The sequence below is a fragment of the Artemia sp. Qi Xiang Cuo genome, chromosome 10 (genome assembly GCF_049724085.1).
Source record: "Artemia sp. Qi Xiang Cuo chromosome 10, ASM4972408v1, whole genome shotgun sequence".
Classification (NCBI taxonomy): Eukaryota; Metazoa; Arthropoda; class Branchiopoda; order Anostraca; family Artemiidae; genus Artemia; species Artemia sp. Qi Xiang Cuo.
The window spans coordinates 65750662-65771455 of NC_142803.1; the positions used below are offsets into that span (position 1 = coordinate 65750662).

Consider the following 20794-nt stretch of genomic DNA (forward strand, 5'->3'; position numbering starts at 1 on the left):
TAATACAGTAATTAGAGTAGTTTAAATGTCAAAAAGTTTTCAAAGTGATTAAAGTGTCCGACTACTGGGTGTCTTACCCTATAAAAGAGCATAGAAAAGCATCAAATGATGTTTTCACTTTCATCCTTGTTAAATTATATGGCCTACTGCAAATTTACCATGAACTTTAACCCCTCTCCCCACCATTGTCAATCATACCATTGTTGACAAGGCGAAAACTGAAGTTCAAAAGATGGTGCTATAAGAAAATGACAGACTGAAAAGACATATGAATTTAGTTGCATATGGTGTTCCACCCCAAACCAAATGACTTACAGTTCTTACAAAATTTTCTTAAAAACAGGTTTCAAATTGATGTAGGTACAGTGACCAATTTGCAAAGGCTGACAAGCACTAACCCCAACTCATCCAATTGACCAGATTCATTACTCTTTTCAGTCAGTTCCTTTAAAACTAAAATTGATATCCTAACACAGTCCCACATTATAAAGGGAGACATTTGTTTCTATGCCAATACCTCAAAAGAAGACCAGCTACACAGAAAAGAATTAATAGAAGAAATCAAGAAAAGAGCTGCTGCTGGTGATCAAAATTTAGGAATTAAAAATGGTTGTATAGTGACAAAAAAAATGCTAAAACAGGGAGCCATTACCCCAAACAACAGAATGGTCCTATAAAAACCCATTCCCTGCCTCTACATAGTATTAACAAACAAAGTAATTTATCTGTTCTATATACAAACGCAGACTGTTTATCTACAAAAATTGATGAATTTCATGCCCTAATATCAACCCACAAACCCCATGTTATTGTTATTGCAGAATCACTACCAAGGAACTGTCAGCACCCAGATGTATTTTTTCAGCAAGTGCCTGATTATAATCTCATTATAAATACTAATTATGAGCATGAAATTTTCATTTATGTTCATACCTCATTAAAGTATATTGAAGTTAATGACCCAATCTCTTAAGTGAATCCTTAGTAGTTGATGTGAAATTACCTGGGTCCTCAATTGCTGTTAGAGTTTTGGCCATTTATCATAGTCCTAGTATTTGTGAATTGTCTTTATTTAATAATAGAAAATATTGCAGTATTTATCCACTGTCTCTTTATCTAGTTCTAAGTTTCTAGCATTTGGTGACTTTAACCTACCTTCTATTGATTTGACATCAAGTACAACACAATTTTCTGATGAGTCATTTGAAAATCAATTTCTAGAAACTTTACATGAACAATATTTGCATCAGCACATTCAAAACCCTACTTGTTTGTGTGTTAATTCAACCCCTTCAGTTTTAGACCTTGTAATCACAAAATCACCAGATGATGTTGCAAGTATTGAGTTTTGGCCACCTCTAGGAAAAAGTGATCATTTGGTATTGGTGATATCACTAAACTGTGTTGTAGGTTTTTCTGATATTCCAAATCATTCTCCCAAATATGGTTATGATAGAGGAAATTACATTGCATTCTCTTTCTACATGAGAGGAGTTACAGCAATGTAAGGCTACTGTTGAGGCATCCTTTGATTTTATTAAGCAGGCCCTTATAGAAGGTAAAGATCAATATGTACCAATATATACTAGTAGACAGTCTTTCAAAAATAGACAGATCCTTCCTTGGTATATTGTACAAATGCTAAAAGAAAAAGGTGATAGGTGGTGTGATCATTTAAGATTTAAACCTTTGATTCTTGGTTAAATTATAAAAGAGCTAGAAAAAAGTCCCATTTCAATAATTACAGACCAATTTCAAATACATCAATCTTTTCCTATATAATGGAGAAAATTGTGGTGAGTAGAATCCAGGCACATTTTGAGGAAAATAATTTATGGCATTCTGCTCAGCATGGTTTCTGTAAACAACAATCTTGTAACACACAACTTCTTGAGGTGATTCATGATTTTCAATTGATGGCTGATAATGGTATTTTGTTTGATTGTATTTATATTGACTTTTCCAAAGCATCCCACTTCTGATAAACAAATGTCAACTATATGGTATTGGCCCACAAACTAAAGCATGGATAACAGATTATCTTACAAATAGAACCCAAGAGGTTGCAGTAGGCAATGCTCTGTCATCACCTATGTCTGTCATAAGTGGAGTTCCACAAGGCAGTTGTCTTGGGCCAGTACTCTTCTGTCTGTTTATCAATGATTTGCCAGGTGTTGCTAGGAATTTGACCTTAAAAATGTTTGCAGATGATGTAAAAATCTACAGGTTAGTCATGAGAGGACATGAGATTTCTTTACTTCAAGAGGATTTGGTTGCTCTGGGCCAGTGGTGTACTGCAAACTCTATGTTCATTAATGAAACCAAATGCAATGCTGTGCACTATTTGCATAGACTCCCTCAACATTACCATTACTTTGTTGTTGGTAAATCAATTTCAAATGTGGAATATGTATGTAACCTTGGGATTTGCTTTGATTCAAGTCTCAAATTTAATAAACATGTATTGGATATCAAGGCAAATTACCAATTACTACATCTAAGGCATACTTTTTCTTTAAAAGTTTAATCTTTGTTCACTGATGTCACTTTATGTGTCAACTATATGTCCAATACTTGAGTATTGCTCATCAGTATGGTATCCCCTTAATAAGAGATATAGAGAGAGGGTTTAGAGAGTGCAACATAGGGCTACCAAACTCATACCATACCTGAGTCATCTACCTTACCACCAGAGAATGTAAAGACTACAGTTGCCTTCTCTCCAGTTCAGACGTGATAGGGCCAACCTAATACATAAATTCTGCATTGTTAGTAATATTGATAATACCACCCCAAGTCACTTTTTCCCTTTTACACAATACAGTAGTACCTATCAACACCAAAACAAAATTTATCCACCATGTTCACAGAAAAGAACAGACCAAAACTCGTTTGTCTAGCCAAGTGTGGAAGACTTGGAATTCACTTTCATCAGAAATGGTTGCAAGTACCACAGTCCAGTTTTTCAAAAGTGGTTTAGCCTCTACAAATTTTTATACTAGGTCCTATCACAATCCATTTAGAGAGTATTTTTATATTTGTATTAGCTGATTTGTCACAGTGTATTTTCAGCTATTTTGTAGGCTTACTTTTTTCTGTCTCAATTGTTAATAGATATGTTTCAGTTGATTTGGTATGCTACTGTATGTTTCAGTTATTATGTTTTCAATGTATTCAGTTACTGTATGTTTTTGTTATGTCATTGACATTGTTATAGACTTTTTTATAATTGTTTAGTGCAACAAGCTTTTTAAAGCTTACTGTATTTTGGTATTAATAAATAAATAAAAATGAAATACCTTTGGGGCCCCTTTAAGGGCTCAAGATGTAATTTGCAACAGAAGCAATTAGCCTATTGAATTATGTAAGAGCATAAAAGGCATCAAATGATGTTTTCACTTTCATTCTAGCTAAATTATAGTGCCACCTAGAAATTTACCCTAATTTTAAGCCTAGATCTTTATCCAGTTTAGCCTACAAGCTGTCCACAAAGTTAGGATACATATAAATTTTGATATTTTATTTGTTTATGTTTTCATTCTCAGATTAAATCATGGCTCTGTTTAAAGAAGAAAGAATTGAGTTGGTACTCTTGAGCAAGGCTGTACCCAGGATTTTTTTTGGAGAGGGTTTTACTCAATAATTTTTTTTTTTTTTGGGGTGGGGGGTTGGGTTATACAAAAAAAAACTCAAAAATGCATACAAAAATTTGTTTATATCCATTTTTGTTATGTTTTTACAAGTCAGACAAAAATTTTGTGGGGGGTTCAACCCCCCCTTTTGGTATGGCCTTGCTCTTGAGTAGTGAGGAAATTATGTGAGGATTTAACTTCCCAGGAGAAATTTTATATTGGGGGAATTTGCCAGAATTCCTATACAAAGTTCTTTTTATTTCTCTTACTTTCTCTTTGCCAACACAATTTTACATGCAGAATTGGTAAGGATAATATTCCAGGGAAAGTTTTACTGGGTTGTATTTGTCTAGAGAATCTATCTGTGAGGGAGGATTTTCCACACAAGAAATTCTCCATGGAGGTTATTTGCTGCAGGTAATTCTCCATGGGGGAGTCTCTGTGGGAGAAACTTTCCACTGGGGGAGGGAGGAGTGATTTCCAGGAAAAAATTTTATATGGAGAGGAATTTCTGGCATAATCTGAAAAACTATCAGGAATTAAGGTGTTTTTCAAATGAAAGTGTGTGAGGAATAACTTTTCAGGTAGATTCATCCACAAGAAATTTTCTGGTGGGAAAATTCAATGAGAATAGAGTTGTTTGGTGTAAATTTTTCTGGAGACAGGGGGGAGATGACATTTTATGTTGGAGGAACTCTCCATGGGGGGGATGTAATTTTCCATGAATGGGAGCTGGATTTCCTGGTATTATTTAGAAAATAATCAGAAATTAAATTAAAAAAAAGTTTCTCAACTAAAAGTAAGGAAAAACATTAAAATTATGTTTAGGAGGGGCCTGCCCCCTTCTTAATACCTTGTTCTTTGCACTAAAGTTTGGTTTTTGTTCTAATTCTCTAAGAACAACTCCTGAAACACAAGGGCCACTTACTTAGAACAATAAGAAGCTTTTTTTAAATTACTAAAAAACTAGGAGAGGGTTATCTTTCTCATATATAGAATACTTTCTGTTCATTTTAAGGTTGCTCCTGACTTTTAGCTGAACATTTTTTTTAATTTAATCTTCAAATAAATCTTTAAAATTTGACTGTTTGGACACCCTGTTAAATGCAAACAAAATAATGAAAAAGAACATAACACTGGTCTAGAATGTCTCTTTATTTTCCAGCTGTCTCCTGGCAGAACTGTCTCAAACAAAAATTTCCCCTGCATATAACAAGGCATTTTTTATGTAGAAAAAAACCCCAACTAGAATCTTAAACTAAAATCATATGAATAAAAACATATAAAACTAAAACATTCTAACTAATAAATATATACAATTAATACTCACATATACAATTACCAGCTATGCTCATGAAAACACAGAACTAATGCAAGTTACTTGTCTCCTTCTGGAGAACTGCTATTCTTAAACTTTGCCTTATACAGTATCATTAAGTCATAATAAAGCATTTTAAAAATAAAGCATTTACAACTGATTCTTTCCATCATGGATCTCGTGTTTTAGGTTGGAACCTTAACCCAATTTTAAAGCAAAGCCAAAAGAATGCATCTTAAACTTGTTACCTTTGGAATTGCATGGGAAAACTGTGATCTGGACCATTTTATGATGGTATGGAATTAACTAAGCACGTTTTTTGGGCTGAGTTGTGTTTGCATAATGAAGTTATAAAAGATGAAATTGGTTTAAGGATAACTAGTGATAAGAATGAGCTTTGGAGTTTGGTTAATTCTAGACATTGTAATAATAATTGTTCACCAGATTCTAAGAGTTCTCTGAAACTAGATGATTGGATAACTCATTATAATCAAGTTTTTTCATCCGGTGATGGGGCAGTTGAATCACGGCTTTACTCTTTATTATCAGAAGAAATTTCAAAGCCCATCCCAGATAGAAAAATATCTGTTTATGTTGAAGATGTAACAGCAGCAATTAAAGCTCTAAAAAGTAAGCACTCTTTTGATCATGATGATGTACATTCAAACCATATAAAATGGGCATCCCCCAAAGCAATCCTTCTTCTCGCTGATTACAGGCCAATTACTTTTTCATGCCAGATTAGCAAAGTTTTTTTGTTAGTTTTATTACAGTAACTGGAGTCTTGTAACCAAGGCCTGAATCAAATTAAGTGGAAGAATCAGTTTAGTGATTTTAATGTTAAGTTATGTAGGGGGCTGAGACAAGGAAGCATTATTTCTCCTTAGATTTTCAATATTACTGTTTCAGGGCTATTTGATCAAATTCAGTTGACTTTCATTTATGGTAAAGGTTATGTTCTGTTGTGGATTGCTTACACAGATGATTTACTCCTTTTGAGTCAATCACTTCAACAAAATGTAGATTTTTTAGCAAAGGTTTTTAGTGAGATAAGATAAGATATTTATTTCAAAAAGATCACTATCACAAGCCCACAAAGGGCCGAATTCGGACTTTGGAGTCGACAATAAAAATTGTTGCTCTAAAACTGGCAAAAATGCAAAAGACAACAACGAAATAGAAAAATCATAATGAACAATCATTTAAAAGTCAATAATTAAAACTGTAAAAAGTCAATTTAAAAGTTAAAAAGATAAAAACCGTTCAAACTAAACTTAAACAAATACAAATCAGAAACAGAATTAAAAGGGGCATAAAAAGGGGGGGGGGGAATAAGCAAATTAACAGAAAAAAAGAACAAGACATAAATACATATAAATTAAAAGGGACACTAAAAAAGTGTCAATAATTTAACTACATTATTTCAATAAAAGAGTTAAAAAGATAAAAACTGGTCAAGAAAGAGGGGTGGGGGGAGAGGACAAAAATAAACAAATAAACCCCTGAAAAAAGAGGACAAAATATAAAATATATAAAAATTACAGGGGGAACTAAAAAAAGAGGGGGGGGCAAGCAAATGAGTGCAAGAACCTGGGCAGCACCATCAGCTAATAAAAAAAGGACAGAGAAAAAAAAAGAGAAACTAGTGGGATATTTTATTGATTTTTCCTGTAATGAAGGGGACAAAAGTCCTTTTGTATCTGGAAGTAATGCAACGAATAGGGGACAAAATAGGGGTGGGCTCAGAAACAGCTTGAGGTGGCTGTAATCTGAAAGGGAAGTGACGTTTGGGGAAAATACATGCTGTCTGAGGGTTTGTTATTGCATTTTTTGCAAAATGGAAGCAAAATGAAACCCTCCTTTGCTCAAGGGTTTCCAAACTAGCTTTTTTTAGGAGCCGAGAGTATGGCACCTTGCCTTCTTTGAAAATTATTTGCAAAGCTCTTTTGGATTAATTTAATTTTTTTCAATTCTTTGTAGGAGATACCAGGGTACCAAACTGGACAAGCATATTCTAGATGTGGGCAGACAAAAGACGTGTAAATCCTTAATTAGTGGGAAGGGGGGACGCTAAATTCATTTAGGAGCTTAAGGAGGGCAATAGACACATCAGCTCTATGAATGATGTCTTTAACATGGATATCCCACTTTAAATTTGAAGAAATTGTACCGCCAAGTAGTTTAAATGTGGACACAGAAATTTCAGGAGGGATAGGATTAAGAAAATAGGGTGAGGATTTGAGGAAACAAATGGGCATTATCATGGACTTAGCAGGCTTTACTGTCATGTCTAAGTCCAAAGCCTCATCTCCAATTTCATTGAGGATACTCATAGGGTTGCTTATTAAATTTCTGAAGCAAGTTTCAACAACCGTTAGGTTATCAACAAATTTCCATTGGTCAGGCAATTCCTTTGCGAGGCTGCTGATCATAACCTAAAAAAGAGGGGACCTTGGATATTACCTTGGGGTATGCCATTGTGGACAGGGAGAGGATTTGAATAATGATTTTGGTATTTGACAACTTGTGATCTATTTGTTAAGAAGGAGGCAAACAATTAAGGGGAGGTAGGGGAGAAATATTAAGAAGGAGGCAGGTACAGTTTCTGAACTTAGGTTTATGTCACTCATAGTGGCTAAAGTTGATGAACTTAATCCTCTGCATCCTTCATTAATATTTATTGAGCTTGGGGACAATACACTGTTTTGATGATGAGAATCTAAAGTGTTATTTACCTGATTTGGGATGGAATTATTTGTAGGTTGACTCCTTGAATCATTTTCATAAATTGGCAAAAAATCTGTAATTAGCATTATTACACATCAATTAACTTTTCTTTTAAAGTCAAAAGTTTTGTAAGTTCTGGTTGTATGGAGGGGCTGCCGTGATGCTGTCTGTTTGAACATATTTATCCATGCTGCATTCAGTGGTTTGGCCTGATACGTGCATTGAGCCTTTGGGAAGAACGTCAAGAACTTGGCACTGGGGTGGGGCAAGGAAAATTGTAGGACCAACTGAACTAGGCTTGTTTGATTTTTCTGTTAAAAAAGAAAGCTGACTGTGTGGAGGGTCAGGATAAGGAGCAGGACTGCTTAGGTCACTTAGGATGCTAAGAATTCTTTTTCTTTCAACTGGGGTACGGGCGTTCAAGGGAAGCCAGAACAGAGTACAGAAAGACCTGGAGAAGAAGTAAGGTTTACCTTGGATTTAGTGGAGCAGTCAATGCACATCCAGGAGTTACTGCAATTAGTAATGTCTATCCTGGCACACTTTTTGGCCCCTGCATGGAACCAAGAGTCACAATTGGCACATTTGATTGGGTTAGATGCAACTTGTAGTCTGCATTCTGGACAGTATTTTTTTTGTTTTGCCGTTTGATACTGCAAAGGTCAACAATCACAGTAGCTTTAAACTTAGAAAGATGTTGACAGGTTGAACTCTGACAAAGAAAGAGTGAGCATGAACTTTGTTTTCACCCTGAAAAGTGTCAGTTTTTAGTTCTTGGTCCTAAGGCTAATGATCTCGTTAATTCAGAAATTTCTGTTCGTATTTATGATAGTATTTTAAAACCTTTGGAATCTTTTTTATATCTTGGTGTACCTTATGGACCAACTTTACCTCTATGCCATGCTTCTATTTCTAAAGCAGTTAAAAGTAGAATAGCGTCTATTTTTGGGGCAGTAATTTGTCTTCGCGATCTTCTTCCTCGGAAATCACTGGCTTGGGTATATAATTCAGTCGCTTTGCCTCAGATTTTAGTTTTTTCATTGCTTCTCCCGTTTTTTAGAATTAGTATTATTGCGCATGTAAAAACCACATTTATTTAATTTTGCTAAGTTCCTTTGCCGCTTTTCTAAATCTGAATCATATTCTTTTTTAATGAATACATATAAAATAAAAACCCTGTTGATATTTTGGAGAAAAAGCAAGAAAAATTTTTATCCAAATTGCCTCGTTTTTCTCATAATTTATATAAAGCTGTGCATGAAGCTTATTTTTTTTTATTATTATTAATTATTGAATGAAGTGTTAATTTGTGAAGTGTTGCTTTGGCAGGAGGGAATAGAAATGGAAGGCTAGAAAAGTTCAAGACTTTCCAAACCTTAGGTTACTTAAACTTTTGGGAGTAGATCCAGGTTGTGTATAATCCCCTTGGAAGGTATTTGATGTACCTATGTTTGGCCCTTCTCTCACCAAAGGGCACTGACATTTTTCAATTCTTATGTAATAAAATAGAACCCTCAGAAATAGATCTAAGGGTAAGATATCTAGTAGTCTGATAGCTAGCATAATCCCCACTAGCAGTTAAATTGCTGGAAAATTTCAATTGTACCACCTAGAAACTATAGTGTCTTACCATTGAATTTGTCTAAATTTTCTTAATAAGAATGTGATTACTTTGAGCATTTTAGCAATATACAATACTGAATATTTTAAATGCACTGATAGCCATTAGTAGAATCTAATCTTGGAATGTTGTTCAATCTTGGACACAGGATCTTAAAAATTAGTTCAAAGTATCTTAATCACAGGGTCAATCCTGGACAGATTTAACCTAAGACAAATGTTGTACTGCAGAATAATTGTATTTAAACAGGCTAGACAGTAAGAGAAGCTTTTGGTGACGTTTAAATGTCAAAAAACAAGTTATTTCAAGATTGTAGTTATTTCAAGTGTTTAAACCTAATGCATCATATCCAAGATTATGCAGGGTCTGAGTACTGAGGGTTTTACCCTAGTTCTCAAATGAGGCATAAAAGAGTGTTTTGAGCCTCATACCTTGGTAAAACTGCAGTTTAGCAGCTCCCATGTAGAAACAACTTTAAAACTATTAGAATCACTCAATTAATTTATGTATTTTATCCAAATATTATGGTCATCTTCCAGACAGTACAGTCCATACCTCCCTGAAATGGTCCCAAACATGACCCCAACAATATATTCCTCTGTTGATTTGAATCTTGTTGAACCTCATATCCTCTTTTTCATCCAGTTTTCTTATTATTTTTTTAACCCCCAAAAATAGAGTAAGCCATAGGCTTGTCTTGTTACAAATAGAAAATAAACAAAAATACAATAAACAAGAATTGGACCCCTGAGTATTGACTAGTACCACAATTACAAATTACCTTAAATCGCACTTGTTAGCGATATGGACGAGTCCAGTGTATGTCAGTTAGTGATAATAGGGCTGTGGGACATCAGCTTCATCTCATTGCATGAGCCATAGTTTGGTCTCCCATTCCTTTTTGAGATTTGTTTTGAAACGGTCAGCGGATGGTGAAAACACTGTCATTTTGCTCAGATTGTTCCAAAGGCTTATGGTGCAGTTGGAGAAGAAATGGTTCCTCTTCCTTGTATAAGCACGCTTCCAAAAAAGCTTTACTGAATGACCCCTGGTTCTTGATGACTGGGCAGGCTGGAATAAGTCTTTGTCATCAGACTGAAGCAGTTTGTAAGTCATTATCATATCACCTCTTAGCCAATGGTATGTTAGAGTTGGTAGCTTGAGGCACTACAGTCGGCATGTGTACTTTCTGTCTTTGAGTCCTTTTTGCATTTAGATGCCCATCTTTGGAGAGACTCAAGGGCCATCTGGTCTGTTTTATTAATTGGCGTGGTGACACACATCCCAAATTCTAATCTTGGTCTCACCAGGCTCTTATAGAGTTTTGTTATTATTGCTGGGGATCTACTTTTCATTCTGCGTTTGATGAGACCAAGAGTTTGGTTTGCCTTTGCTTCTGCAGCATGGGTGTGGCAGCTGAAATTAAGGTCTTTGTCTACAATGACCCCCAGATCTCTTTCAGAGGTACTCTCAGAAAGTGGTTATCACACCAGCATTTGCTGACATAGAGTATAGTATATGTCAAAGGAATAAATTCCTTTGGCAGAACACATTATAGAGATAATCAAATACATCAGAATACACAAAGAGACAAAATCATGACACTCTTCTTAGGTGCATTAAGTAAAACAGCTTGTACAAACACCATAAATATTATGGTTCTGTAGACTGTCTTTCATATTTTTCTTGCATTCAAGACTTAAGAAAATTTAGATTTACCTGAGCGATTGATTTACAGTATTGGATAAAGATATGGTTTGAAATAGCCCAAAAATGTCAATAACAATGGAAGGAAACATGATGATATGGATAATCAAGTCATGATGCATATTATTCAAAGCCATGGTGCAATTTATTTCATGGTGTATATTATTTCAGGTCACCCATACCAAACACAGATTGTGCAGCTAATTGTTTTGAGTCACATGTTCATCATGGCAAATGTATTCTCTGAACCCATGTTCAACCATGCTATTCTAGCACATTACAATTTTAAAGAACCCATGTCCAACATGCTTGGAACCTGTAAGATGATAACGTTTTAAATTTTTGCTGGTTTGAACATGGAGAACCTGGAAACAATATTTGTCCAACCTGATCAAAACACTCTTCAAACCTGGTGCATGAAAACAACTCAAAGGGATTGCAGTGTTTTTGTTTTTTTTTAGTTTTTAATGTATCCTATAAATATATCCAGGACTGTCAAAAAGGAGAGTGGGAGGGGGATATATTGTCAGAAAAACAAATATGACATATCAAAAGAACGTAAAGTTCAGAATGTAATGGTAATGCTCATTTTGTTTTATAATATTCCCTTTAGGAGACCCACTAAACAACAATTCTGTCCACACTTTTGAACTATTATGATTTATAGGCCAAGGTTTTAAAGATCTAAACGTCTATTTATTAAATTTATGGGGGATATGACATTTTTAAAAACTAGAGACAAACAAAGAGTGAAAAGTTAAAATATTTTTTGCCCAAATTTTGACCTGTCATCTCTATAATCTTCAAACCCCCTAGTAAATGGAAAGGTAGGGACAATAGTTATCAGTTATCATTTCGCATTTGACCTGTGAACAACTATTGATATTTAAGCCGGATTAAATTTGGAATAAATTACAGTGGATTGCAGTGACCGTCAGTTTTGAAATAAGTTAAATAATAAATTGATATTTACGGACTATTTTACCATTTGGATATATTTACTCACTCATATAAGATCATCTATTATTTTACTGTCTTTTTAATTTGATTTGATAATCTGATTATAATTCAGTTTTGCTAATAAGCGAGCAGAAGAGGGAAGTTTTTTGTCGCAAGGACCATTGTACCTAACGGGAGTGTTACTCCCTTAAACTGTGGGGATCTGGTAGCAGGAAACTACGCTTCCTTCGCTTATTGGTATCTGGTTCTTCTGATATGTATAGCTGAACAATGAATAATGGACTTGTTTTTTCGCCAGTTTTAATTTTTTTGCAATTTAACCGTGATAATGGAGGGAATGAAAACGAAATACTGAAATTGGGAAAGGAGTTTTTTCTGGACTTGTCAAGCGTAATCGAAGCTAAAAACTCCTCTGCGATGCGGCTGTACCTGGGACTGAGCTTCCGAGAAGACAGGGGCCGAAGGCTTTGGAAAGCCATCTGAAGGATATGTTCAGTATATTCGAGAAATGTGACGATGAAGACATAGACATAGACATAGACCTACCGATGTTTGTGATTCGTTCTCCAAATGATGTACTTGTCATCCCTGCGTTGGTTTATTCGAGTTTGAACGCGAAATTGAATAGAATGGAACACTTTCTAAAGACTGTTTCAAGTAAGTTCGATTCGTATGATAATCACTTTCCACCACAGCCTGCCCGTGCGACGCTGTCAACTGACGCTCACACCACTGTTGTTGTCTCTAAAGTGCCGCAAACACTAAATGACCCGATAAAACGCAAAGAAGTGCTCGATAAAGTGAGCTGTCATGATGCAGTTACCAAGCTAAGTTTGCGAGGTGACAAATGGCTAATCAATGTTAAAAACTCTGCTGCTGAAGAATTAAAAGACTCTATTTCAGTGATTTTATCAGAATTTCCATCCAAGGTTATCACTAAACGGTTTTTCGGGATAGTCAGAGGAATATCGAAGGAATTAGACCTCTCATTCTTTCAAGGATATCCAGGTGTGGTGGAAGCCATGTGGCTTGGTGACACAGGTACGGTTAAACTTGAGTTTTGCGACTCCATGTCAAAAGCCAAGGCTATGCAAAATGGTGTTAAACTTGGATATGAATATTTATCTGTGGAAGAATATCTGTCGGCACCTCGGTGCTGTCTAAAATGCCGTTCGCCAGACCATAAAGTAGCTGATTGAGCAAGTTTGGTTGCGAAGTGTGCATGCTGTGCGGGTCCTCATATTTCCACCAAGGATTCTCTCTGCCAGCTTGATGCAAGATGTGCAAATTGTGGTGAAGATCATGCCTCCTTTAGTCTTAGATGCAAAGTGCTGCGAGATATCATTGCCAAGAAGAAATGATTGTGCCTGTTTCAATTGTTTCGTTTAATATAAATGGTACTCGTTTAAAGGAGCATATGATTGATGAATTGTGTGACCAGTTTGACATAGTATGCCTTCAAGAACACCTCCTGACTTCTACTAGTATTAACCTGTTAAAAAGAAGTCGTAATCATTCTGTTGTTACAACTAATGCTGAGGTCACTTTTGGTAGACCTTCTGGAGGCCTCGCGTGCATTGTTAAAAATAACCTGAGTTTGCTCTCTCCAGTGTGTTTTCACAGTGATAAATTCATCCTTGCGGTTCGGTTTGGTAATACTGTGCTGATAAATGTGTATCTACCATGTAAAAAAAAGACTATTTCCGCTTTAAACGCGTATATGAAAGCCTTGGCAAATCTTAAGGCTATTCTTGCATCTGTTGTATTGACTGGTTATGATTTCATAGTGGTTGGTGACTTCAACACAGATATTAAAAGTCAGTCAGTTCGATCCGATATAGTCATTGATGCTTTTTCTGCTCATAAAACAGTTGAGAAAAGTGTTGATTATTCATATATTCACCAATCTGGAAGTTTGTCTAATATTGACCATGTAGTTTCCTTGCCAAATATTAATGTATCGATTGTTCTTGTTCATGAAGACTATCGTGATATTGACCACCTCCCAATTTCGTTCTCTGCTTCAGTAGTCGCTTCCCGTTCTACTAGACCATTTACACAAAGTTCTAAGTGGTTTTACAGGAATAACTGGAGTAGAGCTAATTTTGCACTTTATATTACCATGTTGTCCGCGTTATTGGGTTCTATAAAAGTGCCTTACCATTTGCTTCAAGTTACTGACCGTTTCTCAAATGATAAGCAGTCTCTAAATGAATATTTTGATAAAATAATTTGGTGCTTAAAACAAGCAGAGGCGACTTCTGTTCCTCTAGAAAAGGTTAAAGTTAAAACTAGAAAACCAGAATGGGTTTTGAGCCCAGAATTAAAAGTTGTAAAGAATAAAGCTAAGTTTTTGGCTACGAATATGGGTGTCTTGCGGTCGGCCAAATCGAGGAGTTGTCTTTGATCTGAAGCAAAGTACCAAGCGTGCTTATAAAAAACGTTTAAGGCAATCTAGGGTATCTAGTTTTGATTTCCTACGTTGAGAAAGGAGTGGTCTCATATTCTGAATTCGGATAAGCTTAGTAATGATTTTTCTGAAAGTCCTATAGCAGTTCATACTTGGGTGTCGTATTATAATGATATTTTCGGCAAGGTGAACCGGGAAGTTGAAAGGCTTTTTAGTAACCTTCTTGAGTCGTGCTTGCCTAATCGTATTTGTCAGAGTAATGTATTACCAGTTTCTACTGTTTATATTTGTCAAGCTATTAAGAACATGCAATCTAGCTCTGTTGATCAAGACAGAATTCTTCTTATCATTTAAAAGTAGTTTTCCCAACTTTGATAGATCACCTTCAGGTTCTGTTTCAGATGAGTTTATCTACTTCTATGGTTCCCGACAGTTTTCTCTGTGGCACAGTCACCTCGGTTTTGAAGCGTGGAAAAACTTCGTCAGAGTGTTGTTCTTATCGACCAATTACTGTTTCGTGCACTCTTAGCAAAATTTATAATATATTATTCTCCTTTTCATTTCAGAAAATTTTAATTTTGGTGAAAACTAATTTGGCTTTCAAAAAAGGCTGGGATGTCAGCACGCCCATCGTGTTCTAGCATCCCTCCTGTTGCAATCTGTTAATGATAAATCTCCCCTTCATACCTGAGCTCTTAATCTTTTGAAAGATTTCGATAGTATAGTCCACTCACATGTACTCTATTCCTTTTTTTTCAACAACATTAACCTTTCTATTGTTGTTTTGTCACAGTACTGGTATTCAAACTCTTTTATTTGGATAAAATGTAATAGAGTAGTTTCTGATTCAAAGGTGTTTCTTTGGTGTGGGGTCTGTCAATGTGGTGTACTTTCTCCAACTATTTTTATGTTACGTTTTGCTCCTATCCTTTCATCCTTGCCTTTGACTTTCATTTCTGATGGAATTTATGTCTCGTATCTTGTTTATGTGGACGATGTTCTCCTTGTCAGTTGTTCGAGGGCTGGGCTCTCACATTCTGTCAGCTGTATCTCAGATCAGTTCAGGCAGATTGGGCTTATGTTAAACGTTGATAAGTGTGAAAATACTACATTTAATTCGAGTGCGAGTCTTCCACTTAACTGTGATTTTTTCTCTATTCCCTGTGTCTCTTCTTTTCAGTGGTTTAGTCTTCACATTACTAATAATCTCAAAACACTTGGGCTCTGACAGTTTCTAATGCAAAAAAAAAAAAAATCAGATAGGATATTCAAAAATTGTTACAAATAGAGGGAGGTACAATAGCAAAGCGCTTGGGAAATTATATTCTTTATTTTGCGATCGTTCTTGCCTTTTTTTTTTATCTGGTTTTCTTATAATTCTAAAGCCTAAAGATCTGAATTCTATCCGGACTTATTATTTTAAATTTTCTCGGTACCTTTTGTCCCTCCCTCCGTGGTTCCGAAACCAGCATATAATATCGCGAGTCGGCCGCCCTGATTTCCGAGAAAAAGCGACTGTGCTTGCGGGAAAGCTGTCGTTATCTGCAGGCCTTACTGCGCACCATAATTTACATCGTTTTATGTAAATAATTGTTAAGTGTGCAAGTTTGCTTTTTTTTCTTTTTTTTTTTTGTTTTTTGATGTACTCCGCTTCTTTTTTATAGTGGGCAATGAATAAATTATTATTATTATAATTATAGCTTGATAACACCATCTGGGGTTATACTTTATGCCCTGGATTCATTCTGGAGAGTTTTATTTGCTTAACTTGGCTAGTTTCCAAGATAGCAAGAAGTACCTTAACTGGAACTTTTTTGTAAATTTAGCATGTTTTATATTACTTAGCTAGAATCAAGATGAACAAACCACTTGATTTGTCTTTTTATGTTTTTTTTAATATGCTAAATGATCATTTAATTTAACAATGCTTGAAAAGTATTTGAGTGTCCACTGTAGACCAAACTAAGTGGAAATGAAATCTTTTGAACAGATTTACCCTGAATTCAATAAGCTTGTTATAACTGACTTGTGTAATTTTTTATGTTTAAAAGTCAGTTACAGTTATTGAATTACATTCAAAGTTTTATTATTATTTGTCATTACATATGTATTATTACTTATTGTCATTATTATTTGCTCATTGTTTTTTCAGAGCTCAATAAGCTTCAATTTCACAAACAAATTTTTTTTTGAAGGTTTTTTAGTGCTAGCTAGCAAAATTCTTTTTTTAGAACCTCATTTTGATGTTAATATAGTTTCACTGAAGCGCTATAATTACGCTTATTCAATAAGTTAGTGCAGTTGCTTCCAAATATATTTTACTTTCCATTATAGAAAGAAAAATAGATAGAGTAAAAATAACAGAAAAGAAAATCAAAAATACAACTTAACTGAAACAACAGCACTGAAAATCAGACTTCCCATGGGTGACCAGTTTCATGGTTTCTTAGATTTATTTCTAGCTTCGGAAGCTTTTTACAGGGGTCAATGTTCAATCAAGTCAATTTAAGCTAATTTACTTTATCTCAAGTCAATCCCAATTCTTTAAGAACGACTCCTGAAGCACAAGGGTTGTTCAATTAGAACAATAAGAAGCTTTTCTAAAAGTACTAATAAACTTTAATATGAAGAGCCGGATGTTGAAGACGGGGCAACCCCCCTTATATATGTGATAAGTTTCTGTTTGTTTAAAGTTTAAAAGTTGCTCCTCACTTTCAGTTGAAAAAAACTTGTTTTTATTTAATTTGTGGTGAAGTTTATGTCTGCTTGCTGAAGAATATTCATTGATTTCGAGAAATCATTGCAGGTGTTGTTGCTCTGTATGTAATCTTATCCCCTCTTTATGCTTTATTTTTGCTATCCTTCTGAAAATAAGCAACATAAAAGCCTCGTTTTCAGGGTAAAATAATTAAGTAACAAAGTTCATGTGGCAATATATAAGCTCAGAGTGGCAGAATATATTTCAGTCATTTTTTTTTACGTTGAAAACAACTTTGAAGTTTTTTCTGCAATATCAGCAATAAGCATTTTCAGCTAGGAATTCCAATCCCGTGCTTTAGCTTTAAAACCTACTTTTTAAAACACTCGATTCACTACGCAGATCCAACCCCTGCTAGAGCTTGAAAACGAAGCTAAAAACAATTAGATTTTTGCAACGAAATTCCATTATGTTTTTCCCAATTTTGAAGACTTGTCCCCGAATTTTAAGATTCGAGATTGGAAGCCCTGATCAGTATATAAACAAAGCTTGGGCACTTAATAAACTAGTCTTTTACAGATAGTGCTTGGAATCACAGGAATATTCATGGATTTGGAAGCAACATCCAACAGAACAACAGAACAGGGGTTCTCAAAAAAGTTGTGTCTGGTCCTGCTTCTCCTTAAATTTATTGATTTTTATTTTCTTGATACTTTAAGAATTGACTGGTCTTTTGTGTCCAAAAGTATAAATAGCATAATTGATATTGTTTTTCCTTCTTTTATTATCTAAACTAAAATTCCAGTGTAAAGCTTGAAATGCACAACATTGAATGTGGACAAATGTGTAGCATTATTAAAACATCACCAAGGATTATGGAAAGTATTTTTGGGGGAGGGGGGGCAAAAGGTGTAATATAGCTAACCTAAACACGATAAGAGGCATGCTGACTTCTAATATTGTTTCTACCCATCATAAAGTCTATCCTCACAGTTGTTGTGTAACCCAGCTTGAGAGTTTTCAAACACCCAGCATAGTCCTGACTTATTGCTGAGTGAACTTATTTAGCAGGGTATAGAAAAGAATTAGGGAAACTGTTATATATACTCCTGTAAGATACCCTCTTACAGTTAGCTACCAAGCTACTTTAAACTGCAATATTAAACAAAACTAGAGATCAGTAGGCACGTAGTCTGGAACGTACCTTGTACAGGGTTGCCACCGTCCGGGATTAATCCCGGTTTTCCTGGATTTTTTTTTGCAGTCCGGGATTTTTTTTGTGTCCGGGATTTTCGGGATTTTTTGTAAGAAAACCGGGATTTTTAGCTAAAAACCGGGATTTCTGCTAAAAACCAGGATTTTGTCCATTAAAGAGATTTTCAGCGATTTTGGCTGATGGTCTACTTTTTTTTCTGTAAGATATCACGAATATTCTGTTGTTGTTTGTTCCGTCTGGATTTGCTTGGGGCAACGATCTTTTCGTTCGGGATTTGACTTTTGAAAATTCGACTCCAATGTAACGACGCATATCTGGAATTAGCATTTGTGAATCATGCCTAAAATCAACCCCGTATATGTTTTTAGCTGTTATTATTATTAATTTTTTATCCATTGAAGTACAGCATACAAGGAGTGTAGATAATTGCAATTAAGTATACATGTACAAAGGAAAATCCTCTACTAGGCTCCACCCATTAATGTACAGTTGTGAGGCATTTATTAATATTATTATTAATATTTTATCCATTGTGAAGTACAGCATACAAGGAGTGTAGATAATTACAATTAAGTATACATGTACAGAGGAGAATCCTCTACTAGACTCTACCCATTAATGTACAGTTGTGAGGAAATCTTTCTGAATATCTTGTTCTTCTTCTTAAGCAAGGAGGTATCTGTTCTTTGCTTTATTAAATAAAACAAAAAAATTCTCAACTCAAAAGTCAAGTGCCATATTAAAACTGAAAACAGATAGAAATTATTTGTTATATAAGGGGGGCTGCCCCTTCCTCAACTCTTGTTCTTTACACTAAAGTATTGAAGTTCTCTGAAGTTACTCCACATTCAAATTCCATGGTCCTTGTATTTTCAGAGGTTATTCTTAAAGAATTGGGAAAAGAAGTCAAACTTCAGCATAAAGAGTGAGGGATGAGGAAGGGGTAGACCCCTTCATATATGGAATGATTTCAGTTTGCTTCAAGTTTTAATGTTGTTACTTTCTTTCAGTTTTAAAACACCTTTGTATTCAGTTTTAAAAAAGTTTTTTATTTAATTTCTCACCATTTTCCAATTCATTCCAATCCAAATTCAACTTACTTTCAGTTTTAAAATGCTTTTACTTTCAGTTTTAAAGCACTTTTTATTTAATTTCTCACCATTTTCCAATTCATTCCAGGAAATCAATGTAAAAGTCCCCCTGGAAACTTTCCTCTCCACAGAAAATTCTCTCCATAGGAAATCCTCATGCAGAAAATCCTCCCTGAAAAATTTTCATATATTTCCCAATAACAAATAGGCTGCTATATAAACAATGGGTAAATTACATAATTTACAGCCCTTTTCCCAGGGACTGGGAGGGGTGCAGTGGCGGATCCAGGAGGGGGTGCCCCCTAAGTCTAAAGTAGTGTAATTTACTTAATTAATGCAAGATTGCGTTAATTGAAATTGTTCCTAATGCAAGTTTATTGAATCAACCTATTTTGCCCCCCCCCTCCAAAAAAAATCCTGGATCCACCCCTGGAGGGGTGTCATGTCATCCCTAGAGACATTGATGCATAATGTAAGGCTACATATGACCTCAATAGGGGAGGGGTAATGGTTACATTACCTACAGTGCATATGTAAATATTGTTGATTGGGGAATTGAATATTTCTACCCTTTTGTTATAATAAGTTTTCCTTCGGAAGACCTGCAATACAAGAATATTGATCTATTATCAAACACAGAAGCCCTTTTACTTCTTGTGCATAACCCTTCGGCCTTCTCCAACTCGCCAGTGCTGTCATTAACCAGATCATCTCCTGTTCTTATGATACAAAACACATTAGCCTTCACATATCAGAAAACACAGTCAACCACAATATGTTCCAGACATATTGCTCACTATACTTTTTTTTTCTGTTCATATTCAGGCGGATTTTTTCTGCCCATACAAGAATTAATTGGAGTAATGGTAGTAAGATTTGGAGTGGTGGGGTTCAGTATGTATTTTTAAGTTGTTTTATCTTTGTTGCTGGAGATCTGTATGTATTGACTTTATTTTAATTTTGTGTTTGTGGATACAACTATGTATAATTTTTATATTTACATTCAAGGCTCCAACATGTGAACATGCGTTTTGTAATAGCTGTATTACTGAATGGTTAACTAGAAACCAAACTTGTCCTATAGATAGAAGGTATTTAACTATTGATGCTCTAAAACCTGTTCCAAGGATCCTGAGGAATCTTCTCTCAAGGTATTTATTTATTTTCATATATTGCATACCAAAATATAAATAAAGGGGGTAGATCCTCCATAGATGTTGATAGTGCAGATTGCGTCAACAATTATTAATGTTTGCTGGGTTCACAGCTATCGATGAATTGTTCAACTAAGTTTAGTAGTTATGCTCATCTAGGTTGTTATTTGTTTAACTGTACCTTGTTACTACACAGCACAAAATTAACATTCAAACTGAATTTGAATGAATATTCATATCTAGACGTAAAATAAATAAAT

General features: G+C 35.0%; 2 protein-coding genes across 2 annotated transcripts in view; one reads left to right on the forward strand and one right to left on the reverse strand.

Annotated features, from left to right (window-relative positions):
* The window catches only part of LOC148948053 (uncharacterized), a 476379-nt gene that overhangs the window by 127285 nt on the left and 328300 nt on the right, over positions 1–20794 (reverse strand). The gene's annotated exons all lie outside the window — the stretch shown is intronic.
* The window catches only part of elgi (E3 ubiquitin-protein ligase NRDP1 elgi), a 58250-nt gene that overhangs the window by 978 nt on the left and 36478 nt on the right, over positions 1–20794 (forward strand). The window contains exon 2 of the mRNA XM_089095676.1: positions 20389–20531. Within this exon, the coding sequence (XP_088951802.1) occupies positions 20389–20531 (143 nt within the window). The remainder of the gene's footprint in view (positions 1–20388; positions 20532–20794) is intronic.